At 60.1% G+C, this 22,557-nt stretch overlaps 10 protein-coding genes across 10 annotated transcripts; 7 read left to right on the top strand and 3 right to left on the bottom strand.

Moving 5' to 3' along the window:
• Positions 1–421: 421 nt before the first annotated feature.
• Positions 422–2,257, top strand: PLICBS_004195 (uncharacterized protein; the record flags this gene model as incomplete). The annotated part of the gene is made up of 2 exons (XM_018327090.2): positions 422–1,940; positions 1,998–2,257. The coding sequence occupies 2 exons, from the start codon at positions 422–424 to the stop codon at positions 2,255–2,257; spliced, it is 1,779 nt and encodes a 592-aa protein (XP_018174552.1).
• Positions 2,258–2,680: 423 nt separating this feature from the next.
• PLICBS_004194 (GPI mannosyltransferase 1) lies at positions 2,681–4,206 on the bottom strand (the record flags this gene model as incomplete). The annotated part of the gene is made up of 2 exons (XM_018327091.2): positions 2,681–2,968; positions 3,067–4,206. The coding sequence occupies 2 exons, from the start codon at positions 4,204–4,206 to the stop codon at positions 2,681–2,683; spliced, it is 1,428 nt and encodes a 475-aa protein (XP_018174553.2).
• Positions 4,207–5,813: 1,607 nt separating this feature from the next.
• Positions 5,814–7,348, top strand: PLICBS_004193 (uncharacterized protein; the record flags this gene model as incomplete). Its single annotated transcript, XM_065600470.1, has 7 exons — positions 5,814–6,056; positions 6,118–6,180; positions 6,231–6,594; positions 6,653–6,861; positions 6,936–6,964; positions 7,021–7,036; positions 7,097–7,348. 7 exons carry the CDS (start codon positions 5,814–5,816, stop codon positions 7,346–7,348), a joined length of 1,176 nt encoding a protein of 391 aa, XP_065456542.1.
• Positions 7,349–8,020: 672 nt separating this feature from the next.
• Positions 8,021–9,018, top strand: PLICBS_004192 (uncharacterized protein; the record flags this gene model as incomplete). Its single annotated transcript, XM_065600469.1, has 2 exons — positions 8,021–8,208; positions 8,373–9,018. The coding sequence occupies 2 exons, from the start codon at positions 8,021–8,023 to the stop codon at positions 9,016–9,018; spliced, it is 834 nt and encodes a 277-aa protein (XP_065456541.1).
• A 1,160-nt stretch (positions 9,019–10,178) lies between these two features.
• PLICBS_004191 (uncharacterized protein) lies at positions 10,179–12,245 on the top strand (the record flags this gene model as incomplete). The annotated part of the gene is made up of 3 exons (XM_018327094.2): positions 10,179–11,045; positions 11,138–11,383; positions 11,469–12,245. 3 exons carry the CDS (start codon positions 10,179–10,181, stop codon positions 12,243–12,245), a joined length of 1,890 nt encoding a protein of 629 aa, XP_018174556.2.
• A 685-nt stretch (positions 12,246–12,930) lies between these two features.
• On the top strand, positions 12,931–13,698 carry PLICBS_004190 (uncharacterized protein; the record flags this gene model as incomplete). Its single annotated transcript, XM_018327095.2, has 1 exon — positions 12,931–13,698. One exon carries the CDS (start codon positions 12,931–12,933, stop codon positions 13,696–13,698), a length of 768 nt encoding a protein of 255 aa, XP_018174557.2.
• Positions 13,699–14,702: 1,004 nt separating this feature from the next.
• PLICBS_004189 (uncharacterized protein) lies at positions 14,703–15,671 on the top strand (the record flags this gene model as incomplete). The annotated part of the gene is made up of 1 exon (XM_018327096.2): positions 14,703–15,671. One exon carries the CDS (start codon positions 14,703–14,705, stop codon positions 15,669–15,671), a length of 969 nt encoding a protein of 322 aa, XP_018174558.2.
• A 318-nt stretch (positions 15,672–15,989) lies between these two features.
• On the bottom strand, positions 15,990–18,710 carry PLICBS_004188 (uncharacterized protein; the record flags this gene model as incomplete). The annotated part of the gene is made up of 1 exon (XM_018327097.2): positions 15,990–18,710. The coding sequence occupies one exon, from the start codon at positions 18,708–18,710 to the stop codon at positions 15,990–15,992; it is 2,721 nt and encodes a 906-aa protein (XP_018174559.2).
• A 658-nt stretch (positions 18,711–19,368) lies between these two features.
• Positions 19,369–20,217, top strand: PLICBS_004187 (respiratory supercomplex factor 1, mitochondrial; the record flags this gene model as incomplete). The annotated part of the gene is made up of 3 exons (XM_018327098.1): positions 19,369–19,433; positions 19,516–19,586; positions 19,670–20,217. The coding sequence occupies 3 exons, from the start codon at positions 19,369–19,371 to the stop codon at positions 20,215–20,217; spliced, it is 684 nt and encodes a 227-aa protein (XP_018174560.1).
• Positions 20,218–20,518: 301 nt separating this feature from the next.
• On the bottom strand, positions 20,519–22,407 carry PLICBS_004186 (restriction of telomere capping protein 5; the record flags this gene model as incomplete). Its single annotated transcript, XM_018327099.1, has 2 exons — positions 20,519–22,273; positions 22,342–22,407. The coding sequence occupies 2 exons, from the start codon at positions 22,405–22,407 to the stop codon at positions 20,519–20,521; spliced, it is 1,821 nt and encodes a 606-aa protein (XP_018174561.1).
• Between the last annotated feature and the right edge of the window lie 150 nt (positions 22,408–22,557).

The raw sequence follows: 22,557 nt of genomic DNA, 5'->3' as shown, positions 1-22,557 counted from the left end.
AATTCGACACCTCGCCCTTTTGTCCTGTCGGCGCCCGCGCCTTCACCGCCAGAGCATACCCCGCCCGCAGTGTTTGATTGTGCCCCGAGGGCAGGGCTTGTCATCACTGTCCCATACTCCCTGATTTCGATCCCTCGACTCTGCCCGGGCTGTCTGCCTGGCCGTCTCTGCGTTACCGGGCCGCTGGGTCCAATCTGCCCTCGCCTCATCTCGTACGATTTCACGTCCTTCACCCAATTAGTAGCTCGTGCGACCATCCTCCATCCTCTGCGACTCACCCTCGACTCCCCGAGAATGCGAGCTCGGCCGATCGCTAGTCCGTCAGAGCGAACAACGTGAAGCGTCACTGGGAGGCATGGATGGTATAGCGGGCTCACACGATGCCAAGGCGCAGCCTGGCTTTTCGCTGTCAACTGGCGAAATGCCACCGAGAACACCAGGCCGCAGGGCCGAGGAAGTCATGATGGACGGTGCAGACGAGGTCTCGACGCCCGTGGCGCTGTCTATGAGGGACATGTCTGCGATACTCAACACTACGTCGAGCCCTGTTTCTCCGGGCCAGTCGAGTCCCGAGCTGGAGCAGGCAAAACCGGCCGATTTTTTGCCCCCAGCACGACCGAGCAGCACGCCTTTCTCCCATCCTGAGAACCGAAACCCACACACATTCTCCCTCGACGACCGGGATGTCGACTGCCAGTCGGCCCTTACCGACAAGGCGCCCGCCATGCCGCATGATGAAGCGCACGATGAGCCCGTTCTCGGTCACCTGCACGAGACCCAGTTCCAGCAATTACCCATAGAGGTACACGAGGGCATCATCGACCATCTCTTCGGATTCTGCATCTCTCCTACCTCTAGCAGCGCCATGAAAATCTCTAGCCTGACTAAGTGCTGGGCTACTGCACTCCGTCACTCGCGCCGACGGGAGCTGTCCAACCTGGCTCTCGTCAACCGCCGGTGGACCTTTCTGATCCAGCAACGACTCTACCGTCACATCAAGCTGAAAGCGACCATCGACTACATCGAGGACGCCATCATGCACTTCAGCTGCCACCCGCACCTCGCGAGCTACGTCAAGCATATCGAGGTCTGGTTTCCCGTCTTCCAGCCTAGATACGGCCCCCCGGCAACGTCCAACACACTGGCATTGCCGACGGTAACCTCCAGCGGCTTGACCAATGCAACCTATATTCTCCCGGACAACAACTGCACTCTCGACGAGATGTTTCGATTCGTGACGTTGGCCCTGCCAGAGGCTCAGGTCCTGACGCTCGAGGGTGGAGAGCGGCGCAAGGCGCCCAAGGTGGCTCATTTTGACAAGCGAGACCCGCCGCAAGGCCCAAATCGTCCCCTGCACCCCATTGAGTCTGTCCGCACATTGGTCACCCGGGGTCAGTGGAATCTGATGAGGGACAACGACGACTTTGCCCGGGTGCTTGGCGCGCTGCCGAATCTCGAAGAGTGGCAAGGTTCGTACAGCAAGCCCAAGTCTAAGAGCTACATCACGGTCTCGGACTATATCCCATCGCTTCCCACCAATGTGAAGCGGCTCGGGCTCTGCATGGAGAATGACTACCGCCGAGAGGCCATCACGCCGTCGTTTTATTCCAAGGTGGCCATGAGGACACACATTTGCCTCTCGCTGGGCCACATCCTGCCACGCCTGGAACACTTCTCATATACGGGCCGGATATGCCACAAGTGTTTTGACCTTGCCTTGCGCATGAGCGATCCCCTGCGGTCGAAGCTTCGATCCATTGACGTGACCATCAAGAATTGCTGCCGCGACTCCGACGCGGCAACCCAGTACAATGGAACTGGTTCGGGCATCCACGAGATGTCCTTTATTGAGGCCTTTGAGAAGCTCGTCATCTCGGCGATCCGTCTGCTGGCGAAGCACCCACAGCTCCAGTACCTGAGGATCCGCTTCGTGGATCTTGGTATGCCGACACCCGGCGAAAATGCAAGCCTGAGCCTGACAGCTAACACGATCCCAGACTCCCTCCTGCCGCCCCTCAACCCGTACTTCCTGCTGGCAAAGGGAAAATGCACTGGGGTGTGGAGTGACGACATCGTCACCGAGATGGCAAAAGTCCGTCCCCGCGCCGCCTTTGCCGAACTTTGCGACAACTTTGGCAACATTGTGTATAGCAAGGAAGGCAGGATGGTCATCTCGCCGGAGTGCCCGCGGGGACGGGTCCTGTCGCTCAAAATCTGCAACTATCAGGCGCTCGCCAATCGGATGACGATACAGTGATTGCGTCGAAGGGGGGTGAGGCTGGTCGGATGGGAACTAGCACCAGCAGTCTACATCGCGATGGACACCCCTGTCGGGCTGAGGAAGCGGAGGTTGCATCGTTTCATCTCATCATCTGCCGTCCTTGAAACCCCTCGGATGGTACTTGGCGTTTGGGACACATGGATAGTCTGTTGGACGAGGAGCAGTTCGCTTTGCGCGAGATCGCTCAGAGCAAAATGGCGACGAGGGCGGGAGCTTCCTGGGACGGTTTGTTTGGTTTTCGGGTAACTTGCACACTTGCACACGGTAGCACGGCGCGGAGATACCCCTTAATGGTCGAATATACAATGAGTGTTTATGCCTGGCTCCCTGAGTGGTTATGCTTGTTACATTTATATGATACAGTGCCGCGTGTATGCTACATGTCAGAGCGCTGATATACTATTCGACGTGTGCTTTGCGTGAAGGACTGATGCTCCGTTGCGCCACCCCGTCGCTAATGATGATGCCGAGAATCCAGCAGTTGACGAGAAAGAAACCCAACGATGAGAGCCAGAGGCCCGGAAAGAAGGTGCTCTTCCCAAGGAACTCGAGTTCGTAGCCCTGCTGCAGCCAGGCGCCCTGCGACGCGACCCAGAGGACGAGGGCTGTGACGCCCAGCTTGGGGTTGCGGAGGAGCGAGGAGCGAGGGAGGTACAGCGGCAGAAAGATCATGTACCAGAGGAAGTACTGTACGTTGTTTCGTATGTTGTTAGCTAAGGGTTTCCAGGGAGGTTTTGTGCCAAGAGAGGCCAGCAAGGAAGGGGGCGTGTGGAGCATTTCATTACCTGCGAGGTGCAGACCTTGTTGAAGGTGACAAACGCAAAGGTCTGCGCCATCATGGACGTGGCGAGGTCTTTCTTGGCGAGCACGAACGGGATGAGCACGCAGGAGAGGAGCAGCTGGGGCACGAAGGCGAGGGACTCGACGTGCCAGGCGGCGGCGGCGGGCGGGTTGGCGGACGTGAGGTACAGCAGGACGTTGTACGGGGAGAAGTTGTGGCGGTGGTCGATGCGCGTGAGGTGGTGCAGGAACGTGTGCACGATGAAGGGCGAGCCGTAGATGGAGTACATGAGGGCGTTGAGGCCCATGAAGGTGGCGAGGCTAACGAGGGCGAGGCGAATCCTCGCGGCGGAGCAGAAGCGCAGCAGGGTCGCGCCCACAGAGGACTGCGCGCCTGCCTTTGAGGACGGCTTTCTCGAGATGACACCCATGTGCTCGTCGTCCATCCACCAGACTATCGCGGGCGCGTAGATGAACGGGTAGATCTTGAAGTGCACGCCCAGGCCGAGCAGCGCGCCCGCGAGGGACACGCGCCGGCGCTGCACGGCCCACAGCAGGGCGACGGTGAGGACGCCGAGCAGGCCCTCGGAGCTGCCGCGCGTGCTGATGGTGGCGACCATGGGGTTCCAGAGCCAGAGCGCGGCGAAGGCGCCGGCGCGCTCGGGCGTCATGGCCTGTTGCTGCTGCTGCTGCTGCTGCTGCGACGACGACTCAGGCACCCTTCCAGCAGGACGGGAGGAGGCGCTGCCGCCGAGGAGGACGCGCAGGATGAGCCACCCGGCGAGCAGGTCGGCGAGCGCAAAGACGACCTTGCCGAAGGAGAAGAAGAGCCATTGCGGGGCGAGGGTCGTGGGGAGGAGGAGCCAGGCGAGGAGAGGGGTGTAGCGGTACGTGTCGCGCTGGTAGGGCGACGACGCCGAGGAGGAGAAGCCTGCGGAAGATGAAGACGGAGATGCCGGAGAGGATACGAGGTAGCGCGCCGCGTCGGTGAAGACGAGGTAGTCGATGTCGGTGTACTTGAGGGCCGAGTGGGCGTCCTGCCAGGTGCCGTAGAGGAGGAGCGCAATGCGCAGCGCGGAGGCGATGAGGAAGAGGGGCGCCGGGCGGAGGAGCGGCGCGATGCTGAGGCCGGCGGCGGCGGCCATGGTGGGCGGCGAGAGAGTGAGAGGGCCTGAGATGGGTGGGTGTTGATGCCGAGGGATGATGTTGCGGTGGTGGACAAGCTCGCCCCCCTTCTGGTGAAGCTGTTCCGGGCTCCTCAGCGGACGTGGTCGTTGCAATTGGGGCTGGTCGCGATAGGCATTGCTTCTTGCCGGGCCTCGGGAGCTGGAGGGAGTCGCTGTCTATTGTGCAGGTCGTTGCATGGTTTTTAATGAGGCGCCAGAGGTGAGTGGGTGAGTGGGTGAGTGAGCACGGAGCATGTAGTGAACAGCTTGTTGGCTAGCTAGCCAGGGGGTCGCGTGCGGATTCGAGGTGGAGCTCGAAAATGCAGCTTTGGAGTTGGACGCGCTGAGTGGGGCGGCTGTTTGTGTTGGACGCTCCAGCACTGGACTTGACAGCTTCAACATCCATAGTTACATACACCTTGTCAAACATCAACACCTAGGATTCGATTGCCCAGCTCCATAATTTCGCCGAATTAATTGCCTTCTTTTGCGATTTGCATTGGACATTGACACTCAGAGCAAAGATGTAAAGGGCAGCCATGCTGCGTGGAGATCGCCCTAGCCTCCTCAGTGCGGGTTGACTGGTCCTTGTGCGACCCTATGCTCCGGTCACAGCAGCTCCCCCCAACTGACACAAAATTTGTCGTGGTAATTGCCAGAATAGATGAATGGCGGCGACAAGGTACTTTTCCGCGCTTGACTTTCCAAGAGGTTGCAGAGGAGTCTGGACCCTGATGGAACTGGGAGTCTTCATGCAGCAGACGCAGGCCAATGTATCCCTAGGCGCCAGCTGCGTCAAAGACCCATGCGACAGTTCGTACGTAGTACAATATACTTGCGAGTCGCAACCCGCCTGGCGTGACTCACGTGGCCAACGCCGACTGTCGCAAAACAAATGCTGCTGTCAGTAGGTTTATGTCATTGCGTGGGGGGGGGGGGGGGGGGGGCAACACTTACATCATGCCGTCGCATCCAGTTGCCAGAACAAGTCATGTACAAGCTCTCATGTGTATGGTTGTGGAAGTACCCTCGGCACATATTGTCGTGGGAGAACTGGGCACACATGGAATGTAGCCCGCATTGCCTCCGAATAAGGCCTGCGTCCTCCGCCCTGAACTTTCTTTTACCCGCCGTGGGGCATAGTAACTCCAGGACGCGTGAATGTAGCATCCTTGCCCAGCTGGACCCATGCTGCATGCCGAGGTATCGTCATCTAACGCAACCGTGGAGTCATGAAGAAGGCAAGTCCCTTGTGCACAAAGTATGTTTCTTTTAGTAGTGTCCGACGCGGCGACATGCCTTGACAGACAAAAGAAGAAAATGTTGTACGACTTCGACCACGACTCTCCGGTATCTGAGAGGGATCTATCAGCTGTAGCCCCAGTTCGGTAGCAAACGTACCCTGTCCGTGCGGTATCACAACAGCCGAAAGTCGGATTGAGGTCCACTTTACCGTTAAGCGAGGGTCTGCAGTGTATTAGCTTGAGCTTTAATAAGGCCACAGGCTGGACTTTTACAAACACGGTGCCCCAGGTGCTGAGGCTCAAGCCAAATTCAACTCGACATCCCACTACAGCATCGTCAAGATGAACGTCCCAGCTATGGGCGTGACTATGTTCCGGCCCACGCTCATCTTTGTTGCCAAACGCATGTTGAGCGCGGCTCTTCAAGGGATCGAGCACGGCCAGTTGAAGATCAGCTACCCCTCCCCTGAGTCAGAGCAGGGAACTCACGAACAAGATGTTTCCTTCGGCTTCGGAACACCTTCAGCCATAGTGCTTGTGAAGGACGACTGGTTTTGGGTTCGCGCCTTGGCCTCAGGTAGCGTGGTAAGCAGATTGGCTCCTGGAATTGGGCTCCTGCAGAGGACTAACATACTCTGTCGGGAAGGGCTTCGCGGAAGCGTACGTCAATGGCGAGATCGATTCACCAGATCTGCTCGGCATTTTCAAGGTACATCCTGCGACGCATCCCATGCCCTGCAAAAACCTTACTGCCCGCAGTTAGCCTTGCTGAACAGACGCATATTCATGAAGCTGGATAAGCAGTCGCCGTTCATGACAAAACTGTACTCGTTGTTCGCGAGAACCAACAGCATCGAACAAGCAAAACGAAATGTCGCTGCCCACTACGATCTCTCGAACGACATGTTTGCAGCTTTCCTCAGCCCGGACATGACGTACTCTTGCCCGCTGTGGCTCCCCTCGCATGACCCAGACTATGTCAACGACAGTCTCGAAAAAGCGCAAAGGCGGAAACTCTCATACCATATCAAGGCCGCCAGAATTCAACCCTCAGACCACGTGCTCGAGATCGGAACAGGCTGGGGAAGCTTTGCGATCCAGGCCGTGCAGGAGAGGGTGCACCGTGACCACAGTCACCCTGTCTATAGAGCAGAAAGCTTTGGCTGAAAAGAGAATCGAAGCCGCCGGTCTGTCAGACAAGATCACGGTCTTGCTCTGTGACTACCGGGAGATTCCGAAGCTGGGTATTCGGTTTGACAAGGTCGTGTCGATTGAGATGCTCGAGCACACGGGAATCGAGCACCTTCACGAGTATTTTGGTGTGATCAAAGATCTGCTGCCCGGGGATGGCGCCATAGCAACGTTTCAGGCGACGATGATGTCGGAGGCGGTGAGTATAGACATCATACATGTCCGTTCTATGTTCCGACAATGCGAGGCTAACCGAGAGACGAAAACACGCAGTACTTGTCGGACAGCAAAGGAACTGACAGGTACGCGCTGCCTATTGGCAGAGTATGTCAAGAGACTGACACTCAATTGCCTTTAGTTTCGTGACCAGACATGTCAGCACCGCCTCTTAACATCCCAGCCAGGGCTCGACCGACCATGCTGAACTGACACAGATCTTCCCCGGCGCGTACCCGCCTTCTCTGCTGCAGACCCTCCACGCGATCGACAAGGGATCGGGCGACCACTTCATTGTCGACAGAGTCGAGACCTTTGGCGGCTTGGGACGCGCGTTTCAGGAATGGGGCGAAGCGTTTGGCCGAAGCTTTGAGTCTCGAATCCGTCCTGACTTGATGGCAAGACGGCCACAAGCCGGCGACGCAGAGGTTGAAGAGTTTAGAAGGAAATGGCAGGCGAGTATCCGTTGAAGTCATCGGCGTTTGGATATAAAATTTGCTAACGTGGGATAGTTTTACTTTGCGTATTGTCAAGCGGCGTTCGAGGCGCAAACGGTTCGGACAGTAACGGTCAGGCTGGTGCGCACGGGGGCTCGGATCCTTGCACAAGACTATTATGAGTGACGGGTTTGAAATTGGCAACCAGGGCACGCAGGAGGCAGTTGTGGCGAAGACGTCAGACAGGCCTATTTTATGCTAGCTTGTTAGCATTTCTTGCCAGGATGTTGCGATACGTTGACGGTTGAAGACGGTATGGTACAGTTAAGGGACGAAGGTGCTGTCACTGGTGTCAGAATCAATATGTTCAAAAGCGAAGCAAACTCAAAGATTCGTCAACAATGCTGAGAACTTTGTTTCCAAGGGTGTAATGAAGAATGTGGTACAGTGAATCAGTGATCCCAGGCTCACAGCTGTTGATCGACAACAGCTTCGTTTCTTGTGGTGGAGTCGGGTGACCCAGGCGGTACGTACTGCGCCCTACCCGCTGCGAGGCTCTGCGCGCCAAAGCTCAAATCCCGGATCCACATTCAACCTCAGTCGCCGGACCCGGGCCAGCAAAACCGCCATCATCTCACAACGCCGCACAACGCCCCCAGCTCACACATCACCGCCTGTAAGATTCCACAGATTTCAAACAGCAGCATGTCTGGCGGAGTAAAGCGCGACCGCGACGGCAACGCGCGCGTCAAGAGCGCCGCGCCGCCCGACGCGCCCCGCGGCCGCTTCCACGGCATGTTTGAGACCTTTCGCGACGAGCTCGACGAGCACTACGACCGGCGGGAGCGCATCATCAAGGCGAGCAGGGACGTGACGGCCCAGAGCAAGAAGATGTGCGTGTGCTGCTGCTTTCCCGTCTTTGGACACTGGGGAGCTTGATGGGGGAACTCTTTTCGCTGACAGTAGGGCCTTGGCTGGCTGGGCAGCATCTTTGCGCTGCAACGGTACGATAACAATGGGCGTGCGCATTCGTATCTCACGGCTAACCGCCTCGTAGTGTCAAGACGCTCAATGCAGATTTCCCCTCGCACACGCAAAAGGACATTGACGCGCGCATGGCGGAAATCTCGCGGCTGCTGGCTTCTGTCGCGTCCGATCTTCAGTCGGTCAACCGGTACCGCTACGCCTGGCAGATGCGGTGCCTCGAGGAGCTCGTCGAGGCGCTCTCCTTCGCGCACTACCTGCGCCACCAGAAGCTCATCACCCCCGCCGAGGCACAGGCCGCGGTACCCCTCCCCGAGGGCACGCCGCCCCTGGAACTCACGCCGGGGGACTACATGTACGGGATCTTCGACCTGTTTGGGGAGCTGATGCGCTTCGCGACGGTGCAGCGGGCGCAGGTGATTGAGACCCCGTCCAACGCCACGGGGGGAACCGCTGGGGCGGAGGGTGCAGGAGGCGAGGCTGGGAACGGGGAGGGCAAGAGGACGATTCTGTGGGACATTCAGGAGCTGGGGTGTGCGTTTGAGATTCTGCCCGCGGTGCCGACCAAGGACTTTCGCAGCAAGATGGATGCCATGCGGCAGAGCGTGCGAAAGGTCGAGAACCTGGGCTATGGGCTGGTGGTGCGCGGGAGCGAGCGCCCGAGTGGGTGGGTGCCGGACATGAAGGACGAGAGGCCAGAGCCGGTCTCGCCTGTTTAAAAGCAGCAGTCCGATCCGTTTATTGATCCCCTTGGGGACCCGCTCGCTACGCACCATGTGTGTGTTTATGTGTGTGTGTGTGTGCATGCGCATGTATCTGTTTGCATGGTGGCTACATGTGGGCATGCTCATGTCGCGTGATTTCGTTGAGGATAGAAGAGTCATTTCGTCTGATCGGGCTGGACTCTTCAGCCCCTAGGCAGCCGCCGGAAAACTGGGTCTCTGCAAACAGATATCATGTTATGCCGGGCAGCCGGGATCCTATGGAACAACATCTCGTTCGCCCTGCATCCTAGCCACCATCAGGCTAACCCATTCTTGAGGCCACGACACACAGGAAGCTCACACTGTGGCCCGGATAGTGGGATAGTGAGTGGCTTGCAGTTTCATCGGTGGTCGGGGCGTTGTGACAGTGGCTGGCCGGGACTGAACAACACGGTGCGGGTGGCCACTTACACCGGGCTGTTCAGGAGGATCCCCACGACAACAGCGTATGCCCTGTGGCGTGGCGCACACACACACGGGCGCAGGGGCTCGCAGCTGGCCGCACCTGGGAGACGCGCCCACACCCCTTGTTGATCCGGACAGACGTCGCTCTATATCTCCCGTCCCTTGTTCCCTCCCCCTCGCCCATCTCCTCACCCTCCTTCACACCTTCTCCCACACCACTCCCTCTCACATACTGACGAAGATCACTGCCTTCAACACATGATCTGACTCTCAAAATCATCGTGGACGAACACAGTTGTTCTTTCTGTCCGTTTCCTTTCTCTCCTTTGAGTTTGCGTTCCTCTTTGCCCCGTGGCAGCGAGTTGTTTACACTCGCAACTTGGAAGAGACGCGTGGACATCGTCACCACTCACCCCCATCATAACAAACCAACCTGCGAGTGTGTCTGCAGACACATCGTCTCGAACCTTTCCCCCCATCTTCTTTCTGCTTCGGCACACTTCCCTCTATCCTGCTCAAGATACCTTGATCGTCGTCTCGAGAGGCCACTTTGGCAGAAAAGCAGCTTCCTGCTTGCACTTGGTAAGACGACAGCCCACAACAAGATGGAAGAGAGAGAGAGGACGCTTTGACTAACCTGCATGCCCGTAGACACAGGACGATAAAAACGTTGGGCATCTTCGGGTTTCTCTTCTTCTCCTCCTTGTAACATGCTCATCGAGCAGCAAGTCGTGATGGTTAGTTTCCAGGCTTCGTATCAGTCGGAGGCTGCTGTCGCCGCAGACATGGACGCGGGTACCGTCAACCCACAGGCGCTCTCCATGGACCACCCTCAGGGACTTGTCAACGACGTTCATATGGGCGTCAATAACCCGCAGACGCCTGTCAACCCCCAGACGGGTGTCAGCGATGCCCAGATGTTTGCGACCCCGCAGACGCTGGCCAGCACTCCCACGACGCTTGTCAACACCCCCCAGATGTTCGCCAACCCCCAGACGGCGGGTATCAACGACACGCAGACGTTTGCCAACCCCCAGGCAGTTGGCAACCAGGCGGCGTCCATGGCCCACTCTCAGGCCCTCTTCAACGCCATGGCGGGCTTTTCCACCCCCCAGGCGAACATGAACCCACAGGCACCCGTCGGCTTCCATGGTCATGGCATGGACAACCAGGGCCAGGGCATGACCGGATACACCGGCGTCAACAACAACATCAACCAGGGCGGTCAGTACGTGAACAACACCGCGTTTACTGGAGGTGGCAGCAACAACTACGACAACAATCACCAAGCTGGCCTGCCCACCGCCGCCAACGGCCTGGCTGACGCCGCCCAGGACACTGGCACCGACGAGCCCCTGATCAAGCTCGAAGAGCTAATCTACGGCCCCTTTGAACAGCCCGAAGAGGGCGCCATGCTCACTCGGTCCACCTTTTACGTCCACGCCCGCCTGACCACCAAGGAGGGTGGAGCGGACTCGGGCGTCGCTGGGGAGATGTACGTCGAGAAGCTTCAGCCCCTGCTGAAGACGCAGAAGCATCCCATTGTCTTGATCCACGGTGATTATCACACCGGCCAGGTACTGAACAGCGCCCCCCTCCCTTCCCCCCACCCATTGTAGCGGTGCTCCGCAGGACATGGACGAACAGGTGGCGCTGACCACGTACAAAGGTCTGGAACACCAAGCCAGATGGCAAGCCCGGCTGGGCTTCCTACTTTGTCTACCAGGGCTTCTTGGTGTACATTGTCGACCTGCCCGCGTGCGGCCGCTCTCCCTTTACCTGGAACGGCCAGCCGTATCTTGCCGCGCGTGCCAACACCCTGGACACTGGCGTCGTGGAGCGAGACCTGACTGCGCCCGCGGGCCAGACGTACGAGTCGTGGCCTACCGCGAAATTCCACGACAAGTGGCCCGGAGTATGTGCTTCTCGCGACTGGAACGATGGGGTCAAGAACCCCAACCAGGACCAGAACACCGGATCACTAACATGATATGCTGCAGAATGGCAAGCGAGGCGACCCCATCTTTGACGCCTACTTTGCCTCGCTCGGCCCTCTCCCGCTCAGGCGCGCGGAGCGACAGGGCCTGTCCCAGCACGCGCTCGGCAACCTGCTCCAGCGCATCGGCAAGGCCGTTCTCCTCGGCGAGGGCACCGGCGCGACCATGGCGTGGCTCGCCGCCGACGCGCACCCGCAGCTCGTCGCCGGCGTCGTGGCCATCGAGCCCGCCGGCCCGCCCGCCGGCAGCGCCATGCGCCTGGGCTCCGACGGCGTGCGCCGCTACAGCTCGCTCATCAACTTTGACCCGGCGCTGCGCCAGTACGGCGTCGCGGACATTCCCCTGACGTATGAGCCGCCCCTTGGAGGAGCTGCTGCTGGCTCTTCGGGTGGTGGCGCCAGCAACAACGACAACAGCAACACGTCCAGCGGTAAGCTCGACGTCCATCCGCAGACGTCCACCGACGCCAACGGCCAGTCGCGCACTTGCATGATGCAGCGTCTCCGCTCTGAGAACCGCGACGAGGACGACAAGACGGGCGGCGCGAACCGCACCACCGGCCCGCGCCAGCTGGTCAACCTCCGCCAGGTGCCGCACGCCATCGTCACGGCGCAGGCGAGCTCGCACTCGACGTACGACTGGGCGACGGTGCAGTTCCTGCGCCAGGCGGGCGCCGACGTGCTGCACTTGCAGCTCGAGGACTACAGCATCCTTGGCAACGGCCACCTGATGTTCCTCGAGACCAACAGCGACCGCGTGGCCAGCCTCGTCATGTCGTAGGTCGACCTGTACGCGGACACTCGCGCTGTGGATGACGCCGCCGTCGAGGCGGATCCGGTTCTTTGAATCAAACGGATCCTCCAGGGTCTCCTTTGGAATCGAAAACAGATTCAACTCTGGGGATTTGGGATTTGGGAGAGCGTGAGGAACGGGTCTGGGTCCTGGGAGTGTGGCGTTTGGAGGGCGGACAGCGGCGTTGGGGGGAAAGGAAATGTGCTTGACGGTGCGGGACTAGGAGAAACCGAGGAGGAGTTTGAGATGCTGATGGGGGCTGCGAACTTTCGAAGCCACGATGCACATGTTTGTTGTAGTACGTAGCTCCTAGTCTCCCGCCGGATACCTGTAGCTGTAGTCCGCACTCCGTTTGATGAAGAGGTCCTGGAAATGATAACGATTTGAGGACCTAGGCTGAGCTTGGTTGGCGGTTGCGAGAGATGAGGTGAAGTGCGGGGCCGTGATTGGCCACTTTGGAAGCAATGGCCCGCCGCGCATTCGCCGCTTTAGCTTCGAGTCACGATTCACGCCCCGACATCATCGCCGTTATTTATGAGTGAATGACGAGACACTCTCGCGCGGGCGGCCCGTTGGCCCATTAACTCTGCCCTGCCCCCTTCGCTCACCTCAACGTCGGTCATATCTCTGTCTTATCGCAGATTGATCCAACAGCAGGTCATTCATCATCGCCATGGACGAAACGACGTACGTCCCCGCGCTCCTCGTCACGCGGCCGCCGCCATCGCCGCCGTCCTTCTTCGCCGACGACGCCTCCCGCTGGGCCGCCGTGCAGGCGCGCGACGCCGTGGCCGACGGCTTCTTCGTCTACGCCGTGCGCACCACAAAGGTCTACTGCCGCCCCATCTGCAAGGCCCGCCTCGCGCGCCGCGCCAACGTGCGCTTCTACCACACAGGCGAGGAGGCCAGCCGCGCCGGCTACCGCGCCTGCAAGCGCTGCAAGCCCGACCTCGCCGGCTTCATGCCGGAGGAGCGCGCTGTACGTCAGATCCGCGCCTTTGTGCGCGAGCACCACCACCTCGACGGCGGCGCAGATGCTGCTGCTGCTGCTGCTGGGTCTTGCTCCGCCGCTGGCCGCATGAGCCTCGCCGAGATGGCCGGCCGCACCGGCCTGTCCAAGTGGCACTTCCACCGCGTCTTCAAGAAGTGCGTCGGCGTCACGCCGTTTGAGTACCTGCGCACGCAGCGGCTCGCCTGGGGAGACGACCAGTCGCTGTCTCAGCAGCTGGCGTGGCCCTCGCTCGACGAGGACCAGCCGCAGCAGCATGGGTTTCTCGGACCGGAGTTTGACTTTGCCGCCTTTGATCTGGCCACGGAGTCTTCGAGCGAGGAGGGTCTCTCGATGGCGAGCGGGAGTCTCACCACGACCACGGCCAGCGGCAGCGGGTGCAGCCCGTTGTCCCTCGACGACCTGCTCGTATGGCCAGAGGACAATCCATGAGGCCATCGTCACCGCCGGGATATATAACAAGTGAGGACGATGACGACTCGAAGGGCAAGCGGACGAATGGCATCGAGCCCATTACCAATGCTTGCCTCGGCGCCGCAACCCGCTCGGAGCTTGGTCAACGGGACCGGGAACCCTGATGGACTGGGAGTGGCCTGGTCGGCGCAAAATGGGAAAAACCTTCTGGAAGACCGGCATCACGGCCCCGGCGTCGAGGATTCATGAGCACGCCGCCCCATCGGCATCATGCGGTGATGCGCCGCTCCGCCGGCTTACACACGCATCCTCGTCACCAAGGTCACCATGTACCAGCTCGTTCACACCCCGCCAAACACCGACGCCCAGCATCATACATCCCGGCCGCCTCGAATCTCCGAACCCACCACACCCTTTGCTGCGAACCAAAGTCCGAACCCCCCTCGGGCCTTTTTCTGATTTGCAAACCACGGGAGACAGTCCCGTTTTGCGTTTGCGCTGCGCATATGCATGGGGCGGCGGCGGCGTGGCCAGCAGGTGATGTGTTACTCGGGGATTACTAAAACACGCGCTGTGATTGGCCACCCGCTCACGCCACCACCGGGGTGCTCTACCACAGCTACGTATTGCTGCTCGGGCGTCGCTCGCTCGCTCGCTCGCTCTTGACTTACACGGTAATGTGCAATGCGGGCGGGCCCGTCGCCGGTGAGCGAAAAGTGAAAAAAACACACGGTCGTGAAAAAGAAGTTAGTGGCGTGGGACACTAGACAGGGGAGGGGGAGGGGGAGAAAGAATGTGGCATATAAGTTGCCCGTGTTCCTCGCCCTTGGTGATTCTCTTCTTCATCGCTTTTGGTGTTGTTGTGCTCGACTCATACATCCATCATCACACGCTCTGCCAAGGCCAAAGCACATGATATAAAAAGCACCCGACTCACCTCCAAAGCCATCATCGCCACCGCGAGCCGGGCTTCCCCCATCCTTCTCTTCCCTATCCCCCATTCCACAATACACACAGTCACCATGGCGTACGCCTCAGAAACATCCCCTCTACTGCCCGAGCCGCGCTCCGAGCGGTCAGCCACGGGCCTCAAGGCCCAAGGCCGAGACGTGTCTCCCGGGCGCTGCTCCTCCAAGTCATCGTCATCCTCCTCCTCGTCATCCGCGCCAGACGGCCTCAGCGACACCCTCCGCGACATCATCATCGGCTTCTCGGACGGGCTCACCGTGCCCTTCGCCCTCACCGCGGGCCTCTCCTCCCTCGGCAGCACCCGCCTCGTCATCATGGGCGGCCTCGCAGAGCTCATCTCCGGCATGATCAGCATGGGGCTGGGCGCGTACCTCGCCGCCGTGACCGAGCGCGACCGCTACCGCTCCCAGCGCGCCGCCCAGGCCCGCGCCGGCCTCATGCCCCCGCTGCGATCATCCACATCGTCTTCTGCCCCTTCGTCGCTGTCCCCCGCGGCGGCAGCGCGCCTCGCCCGCCGTGAGGACATCTACGCCATCCTGGACCGCTACGCCGTGTCCCGCGCGGCAGCTACCCCTCTCGTCGACGAGCTGTGCGGCCGCGTCGACGACGCTGATGATGCCTGCAACGACACCACTGCTGCTTCTCACGATGTTGTCGCTGCTCACGACGCAGACTCCGACGCCTGGCTCCGCTTCAAGATGGACGTCGGCCTGCGCCTCGACGAGCCCGAAACGCACGCTGCCTGGCTCTCGGGCGTCACCATGGGCCTGAGCTACTTCGTCGGCGGCCTCGTCCCCATGCTGCCCTACTTCGCCATGGACCGCGTCAGCGACGCCTTGCTCGTCTCCGTCGCCGTCACCTTCGTCATCCTCCTCGTTTTCGGCTACGCAAAGAACTACGTCGCCATCCGCACCCACCGTGCCGGTGTTTGGGGCGCCCTCCAGACTCTCGTCATCGGCGTCCTCGCCGCCGGCACCAGCTACGCCATCGTCAAGGCCTTGGACCGGGGAGGCAGTCCGTGAAAAGGTGGAAGGAAACTGCTTCGGGGGTTTTGTCGCATCTCTTCGTACTTGAGCGCTTGGACGCTTTGGGAGCATGGCGTTTGGACATCTGCGAGCATTTCGCCAGCCGTATAAAAAGCATAGCCACGCTAGGGAGCGTTGTGATGAATAACGACCGCTCTAGTGCCGCTATCGGCACTGTAAATTATGCATCTACGCTACCTTCCATGTTCGTGTCCATGCCCGACGTCGCTGTTGAGTACATGTACATCACCGCCTCACTCTCCGATGGGACATATCCCTCGGCACGCCCCAAGGTCGGCAGGAGGTTTTCCAGCTCTAGGGAATGCAAAAGTCGATCCAGCTCCCCAAATAGTCCAGTCGATTGCCCAGATCCTCTTGGTTCTTGTAAATCTCCTCAAACTCCTTGAAGCTGAGCCGACCCCAGCCACCCCGCTGTGCCGCCTTGGCCTCCGCCTCGTTGATCATCTTCCACCTCCGCAGCTTATCCGCGCCTATCACGCTCTCCACCGATGTGTACGACTCGTGGTCGGAATCGTCATCGGCCAGTTCATTCTCGTCGGCGATCCCCGTCGTCTTTGATCCTCCAGAGCTTGCTGGCGTCGTCGCGTCGCTGTTAGGTCGAAATTGAGGCATCGTAGGGTCGCGGTGCTCCTCCGGGTCCGTGTCGCCTGCGACCGAAGACTCCGAGGGTATCGTGTAGTCAGAAAGGTTGAGCGAGAAGTCAAGATCCACCGCATTGCGAGGCTCATCAGTCACTACCGTGTAGCCCGTCTCTGAGAGCAGCTCTTCGAGGCTCTTGTCCGCAATGGCCTTTTCCGTGGCGCGCCCCAGGTGCGGCACAGAGTCCCGCCTAGGTTCACCATTCCCTTCGGGTCCGTCCTCGATGGCGTCAATTTCGTGCTTGTACTGCTCTCGCCGCTTCTTCGTCTCGGCCGCCTCAATGGCCAAATCTTCTGCCGGCTTGAAGATGGTGTCCAGGAGCTCGTTGAATGCCTGCTGAGTGACCTGATACAGAATCTCCTTACCGGCGTCCTTCTCGGCGTCGGGGATATCCATTCCTCCCCACCGCTCGGGGATGCTTCTCGACGAAGTCGAAGGGTTCGATCGAGTATCGTAGTCCTCCATGTCCTCAGCGAACCGGACTTTGGAACTCGAGCGTGAGCGCGTCGCCGCGACCGGCTCGTCCTTGGACTTGGCCTCGACAGCTGCCTTGTTAAGGGTGGCAAGGATATCTTCGTCGTTTGCCCAATCTTCAGGAGCCTGGCCACCCTCTTCCTCGTCGAGGTAGAACTGCCGACGCTTCCACCTCTCATGCAGCTGCTTGCGCGCCATATCCCTACGCCGCTTCTCCAGCTCCGGCGCCTTACGCCGCGCGGTTGCAAGGGCTCTGGCACGACGCTCGCTGTCCGTGATGGGTACGCCCGTCGCCGACTCCGAGTCGCGCCCGTCGCCTTCATCATGCTCCTCATCGCCGCCGTCTCCTTGGTCGTCAGCATCGCCATCGGAGGCTGACTGGAGGTCGCTATTGCCCGCAATCACATCTGGGAGCTCCTCCAAAGTTGTGGGCGGGTTCAATAGCGCCGCCCAGTATGCGTGGTCCGTCTCTGCGGCGCCTAATCTGTGAACGGTGCGCCAGTTGGCATCTGTATCCCTGCGGGTGATTAGGCCGCGGCTTCCAGGCTCGGTGTCGTAGGCAAACAGGCTCGTAAGAATGTCTTCGCGGTTCGCCGTGTCTCCGCGATCCTCAGCAATGGCCCCGTGGTATCGGTCGTCGATGTCGACGCTGCCGTCACGGTGGTATGTCTTGCCTTCGAACCGCATGTTACCGTCGGCGTCGGGAATACGCCCCTCGCGGCCGAAGAGGCTGCTGAGAGGCTGACGGCTCGTCACGAGCTGTTGAGCTTCCGTGCTCGCGAGGAGCTGGTCCTCGAGCCCGTCAAGAATGTCCTTGTGCATCTGCTTGTACAGGACATAATACGCCCGGAACATGCGAAGAAAGTCCCGCCTGTTTACGTAACCATCGCCGTCCAGGTCGTAGCCCTCAAACACCTTTAACAGCTTGTCCTTGCGCTTTCGATAAGACAGGCCATGAAGGAACTCGGAGAAGCCGATAAGGTCGTCGTTATTTGAGTCATAGAAGGAGAACATGCGGTCGTGGATGAGATTGGGCGCGGCGTGGCGAGAGCCGCCCGTCGGCACTAGACAGCGTTCAAACGTCTTGCGGTCCATGGCAATGTTGAGCTCGTCCGGGTCGTCTCGCAGTTCCGTGTTGGCCATAAACGTCCACTGCTCCCAGAACGCCTCTAGCTCCGGCCGCTCGAAGCCAGTCTCTTTGGAAAGCCGGGCGATCAGCTGCCTGGGTAGGTTGCGACGGCACGTGTCCGGGTCGCCGGTGTACCACACAGGCTGCATTTGTCGAGGGCCAAACGGCGGCGCGGGGACCCGAATTTTGTAGAATATGTGCGTCTTGGCGTGGACCCCTTGAGCCTCGCACGTCTCGCATAAGTCGAAGTCGGCACAGTTGGCACAGCGGTACCGAACGCCGCGGATGGGGACCATGCCACACGCATTACATTGGCAGCCCCGATGCACGCAGCCGTTGCGCCTCGCATTGTCCTCGGATACCCTGAACAGAAGGTTCACGATGTTATGGCCCGCCCGCAGCTGAGGTGGGAGGTATCCGGATGCGTCGTTCCACATGTCGTCGACGGCCTCGACGACCGTTTCTGCGTCGCCGTTGGGCGCAGGCAGCGGCGCAGGCAGCGGCTCGAGACGGATGTTGGAGTCGGCATTCTCATCGCCCGCGGCGTCCGACGACGAGCTCGAAGCTGTGCCGGATCTCCGCGACCGTCGACCCGTGCGGCGCACGGCGTTGCTCCTATGCAGCTCACCCCCCGGAGGGAGCTCCAGAGGACGAGTCGGCTGGCGGGACTGGTAGGCGTAGTACCCGACGGAGACGGCGGCGATGGCGGAGACGAGGGCCACGGCCACGCGCGGCCGCGTCAACGTGTCGACCGAAGGTGTCGATGGCCACATGGCGCCGCTTACAGCATCGTGCTGGGTGCAGTTGCACGTCGGCGCTCAGCGGAGCTCGGTCGGTGTCGGAGTGGGTGCGTTTGCGACTGCAGCGCCGCGTCGGCCAGGGGCTTCGAGGCGGGGCGTTTGTGTGCTTGTCGTGCGTCAAGAACTTTCCGTCTGCTCTCGCGTGTTCGGGGGGGCGTTGGCAGTCGTAGGCGCGGGTGGTGAGTGGCAACCTGGAAGCTGCCGTTGGTGTTTCGAGCTCTGTGGAAGCTTCCAAAGTTTTGGCTCGAGTGGGATGTCTGCTTCCCATAGCACTGGACGGACGTTGGCGGCAGGCGACAGCCCGGCAGGCAGGCTCATGCCTCCACCGACTGGTACCGAGCAAGTAGCAGCCCGGCCCCAGGTATTGAGACCCTTCGCGCCTAACTCGACCACCTGTACTTCACAGGTACCCCGCTTGGATCATTTTACCACCTGCCAAACGACGGCAACAGCGGACAAGGCAACCAGCTCCAGCGGACCCTAGGCCGCCTAGAGTCCGCAATCCGCAATTGGCGGGCCGAAATCTACGAGTCTATGACATTGCACGACATCATCCGACGATAGCCTCCAAACTCGCACACGACAAACCCGCAGCACAGTCGACGCCTTCCTGCCACCGCTGCAGCTCAGCATGGCAGACAGAGCACCGCCGCCCCCCATGCCGGGGCCGCTGCCCTCGTCATTCGACGACAATGTGTACGCGCCGTTTCTCCCCCCGCGCTGCGTCGCATGGCTCGGCAGCAGCGCCCTTGAGGAAACTTGCTCACGCGACATCCAGAGACTTTTACAACGAGCGCCCGATGCAAAAGGTCGTCCGAAAGATCAAGGAAGAGCCCCTAGTGCCACTCGGTGCGTCCAACGTCCAACCCACCCTCACACCCGCAAGGCCTCTCGTCCCCGTCGGCTAACCCATCGCCCTTCGCACGTCGCAGGAATCGGCCTCACCGTCTTCGCCTTCGTCAATGCCTACCGCGCCCTCCGCCGCGGCGACTCCCGCCAGGCCAACAAGATGTTCCGCGCCCGCGTCGCCGCGCAGGGCTTCACCGTCATCGCCATGGTCGCCGGCAGCATGTACTACAGCAAGGACCGCGAGAAGACCAAGGAGCTGCGCAAGCTCAAGGAGCAGCGCGACGCCGAGGAGAAGCGCCAAAAGTGGATCCGCGAGCTCGAGATTCGCGACGAGGAGGACAAGGCTATGCGCGCCCGGCTGAGCGGGCGGAGGACCCAGGCCGAGGAGACGCCAGAGCCCGCCCCGGCCGCCGTCGACGAGCCCGCGCCGGACGCCAAGTCGTCGCAGGGCACGGGCGGCATCCTGGGCAAGATGGGCTTGTGGTCAAAGGGAGAGAAGGCGGTTGCTGCGGCAGAGCAACAGCCCGCAGAACCCGAGAGCGTAGAGGACAAGAAGCCGGCGCGAAAGGAGAACCCCAAGAGCTCGCTCGGCGCCATCGGCGAGGTCATTGCATCAAAGAAGAAGGATTAAACACCAGACGCTGCGCGCGGAAGAGGAGTGGCGTACCCATTCACCATATGTTGGGACGGCGTTGGGGGACAGGAATGGCTCTTAAAAGGCTGTACGATATACGCGACGAAGCTGCCTTTGGCATTGTAGCCCTACTCTTGTACACTGCATGCCGTCATTGCACGGCCAAGCTAAACAGCACATTCATTTATACTACAGGTATTTTGGATTGCGCATGGTATGCTGCCCCCTTGCCGTTCTAGAGTGCCACCCAACTTGACCGAGAAACCCTCACCGAGGTTGAGCTTCAACTTGATGCGACTCACCCCATTGAGCCGCCGCTGCGGTTCCCACCGATGATGCCGGCCATTTCCAACAACGCCCGGTCCGCTTCTATATCACCCGTGCCTAGATTGATCTTGCGCCGCGCCTCCGCCTCCCTCGCCTCCCATGCCCATCTCTCGGCCTGCGCCTTGGCCTCGTCGTCTCCGCCGCATCCCCAAACCTCGAGCTGCTCGATCTGAAAACGATCCTGGAAATCGAACTTTCGCACCATGCTCGTATGGAATGCGCCTCCACGGGAGCTGTAGTCGTGGTTGAAGACGCCAAACTCGAACGAATCGTGGAAAAGTAAAGAAACTGCGCCCAGGGAATGCATTTCTTGCCTGCGGCTGGATTTGGTTGGCTTTGGGTGCGGACAGCCAAAGGACACCCCGGCCTTGTTGCCCGGCGGTTGGGTGAAGGCAACATAGTCTGTGTTGAGCGTCGAGGCTGGGAAGACATCGTGAACGGGCTCCAGCTGAAACAAGACGGTCTCCGAGTCGCCGAAGCACTCCTTGTGCGTTTGCTTCCAAGGCTCACGCACATAGACGCCGAATGTGACGCGCTCAGATTTACAGCCATGGGGGAATCGCTTTGGCGGGAGCGATTCGGCGAATGCCACCTCCTGCCCACCTTCTGGTACGTCGCTGAGGCGGGTGCCGCTCACCAGCAGGATCGTCGGCGCCCTCCAGTTGAAGACTTTGGACTGGAAGCCACCCATGGAGAAGCCTGCATCATTTCCAGAGTAAAGACGACGCACCCTTCGGAAAAGCGAAGAACCAGGCAGGAACATTGAAATTTGCGACAGCAGGTGATCGTTGAGGATGTCGCCCTTGTCCGACAACAGCGGCTGGGCGATCTTTGGGGGTTCGGCGGGAGCGGCCTTGGAGTCGTCGACGTGCTTCGAAAAGTCGAGATTTTTGGAAAAGAGAAAGTGTTCGAACAAGCCATTAAATCCGTTGAAAAGATTGGGAAAGAGCACAGGGACTATGGTCTTGAAGTGGCGATAACGAATGCCAGGGGCGGTCTCGGCATCGACAAAGGCGGCCAGGATGCTCTCTGCTACAGCCCGCAAGCTGTCCAGTTCGTTTCCCGCAACGCGGGCCGAGTATTGAGAGAGGCTCTCCTGCGGATCAAGAGGGGCGGCGAGTAGCAGCAGCATAACCAGCTTGCGAAAATTGTCGGTAGGAATCAATGCGCCATGGAACTCGGGCGCGCTCCCTTGCTTGACTGCCTCGGAGACATCCAGGAGTTCGTAAGCCGTCAGCACCAGGTCGTCGTCGTCCTCTTCGATATTGTCCGGGTCTTCCCCCGGAACGTCCACGGCAAACCCGGAAGCATGCGCCGAGCCTGTCGGCTTTGCATCTTCGGGTGTGATGGCTTGCGTCGCGGGCCCCGCCTCGGACAGCTTGCGGTCGTACACTGCCAAGCTCTTGAACAAGAGTTTGGTACGGTCAGTCGACGCCTTGGCGAGCACGCGCTTGTACCGCTCCGTCATGATGACGACAACCATGATCAACTGCGGCAGCTCCAGAACGACGGGTGCTTCCTGGAGGAAGGGGAAGGCGCCGAGATACGAGATCATCTGAAAGACGACGGGTGACGCGCCGAGGATGTCCGGGATCTCGAGGAAGCGCGCGACGGTCTCCTCCTTGAGGTAGCGGACCTCGCCCTGGTGGTCCGCGAGGCTCTTGAAGACATCCTTGAGGGAGTAGTACTCGAGGGACGTGAAGCACTTGTCCTTGAACCTGAGTGCCTGGGCTTGTCAGCGGACTCGCCGGGGCTGAGGTGGGACATGCATATATGTTGGTGGTGGGAACTTACAAGCTCCTGCGCCAGCTGCTCGCGGGAGCGCTGGCGCGGATGCTCGTCCGAGTGTGCCTGGCCCATTGCGCGAGCTCTTTACGTGGGCATCTCGGTCGGGATGGCGGTGTCGCAGCTGCTGTGTCCTGCACGAGCAAATAGCTGCCGTGGTGCGTCTGGCTTTGTTTGAGATGGAAGTGAGAGGCTGAGCTGAGGTGAGCTGTGCTTTTGGAGCAA

The sequence above is a fragment of the Purpureocillium lilacinum genome (genome assembly GCF_023168085.1).
Source record: "Purpureocillium lilacinum CBS 284.36 DNA, scaffold_3, whole genome shotgun sequence".
Taxonomy (NCBI): domain Eukaryota; kingdom Fungi; phylum Ascomycota; class Sordariomycetes; order Hypocreales; family Ophiocordycipitaceae; genus Purpureocillium; species Purpureocillium lilacinum.
The sequence above is the reverse complement of the archived record's forward strand: the minus strand, read 5'-3'. Positions and strand labels throughout refer to the sequence as shown.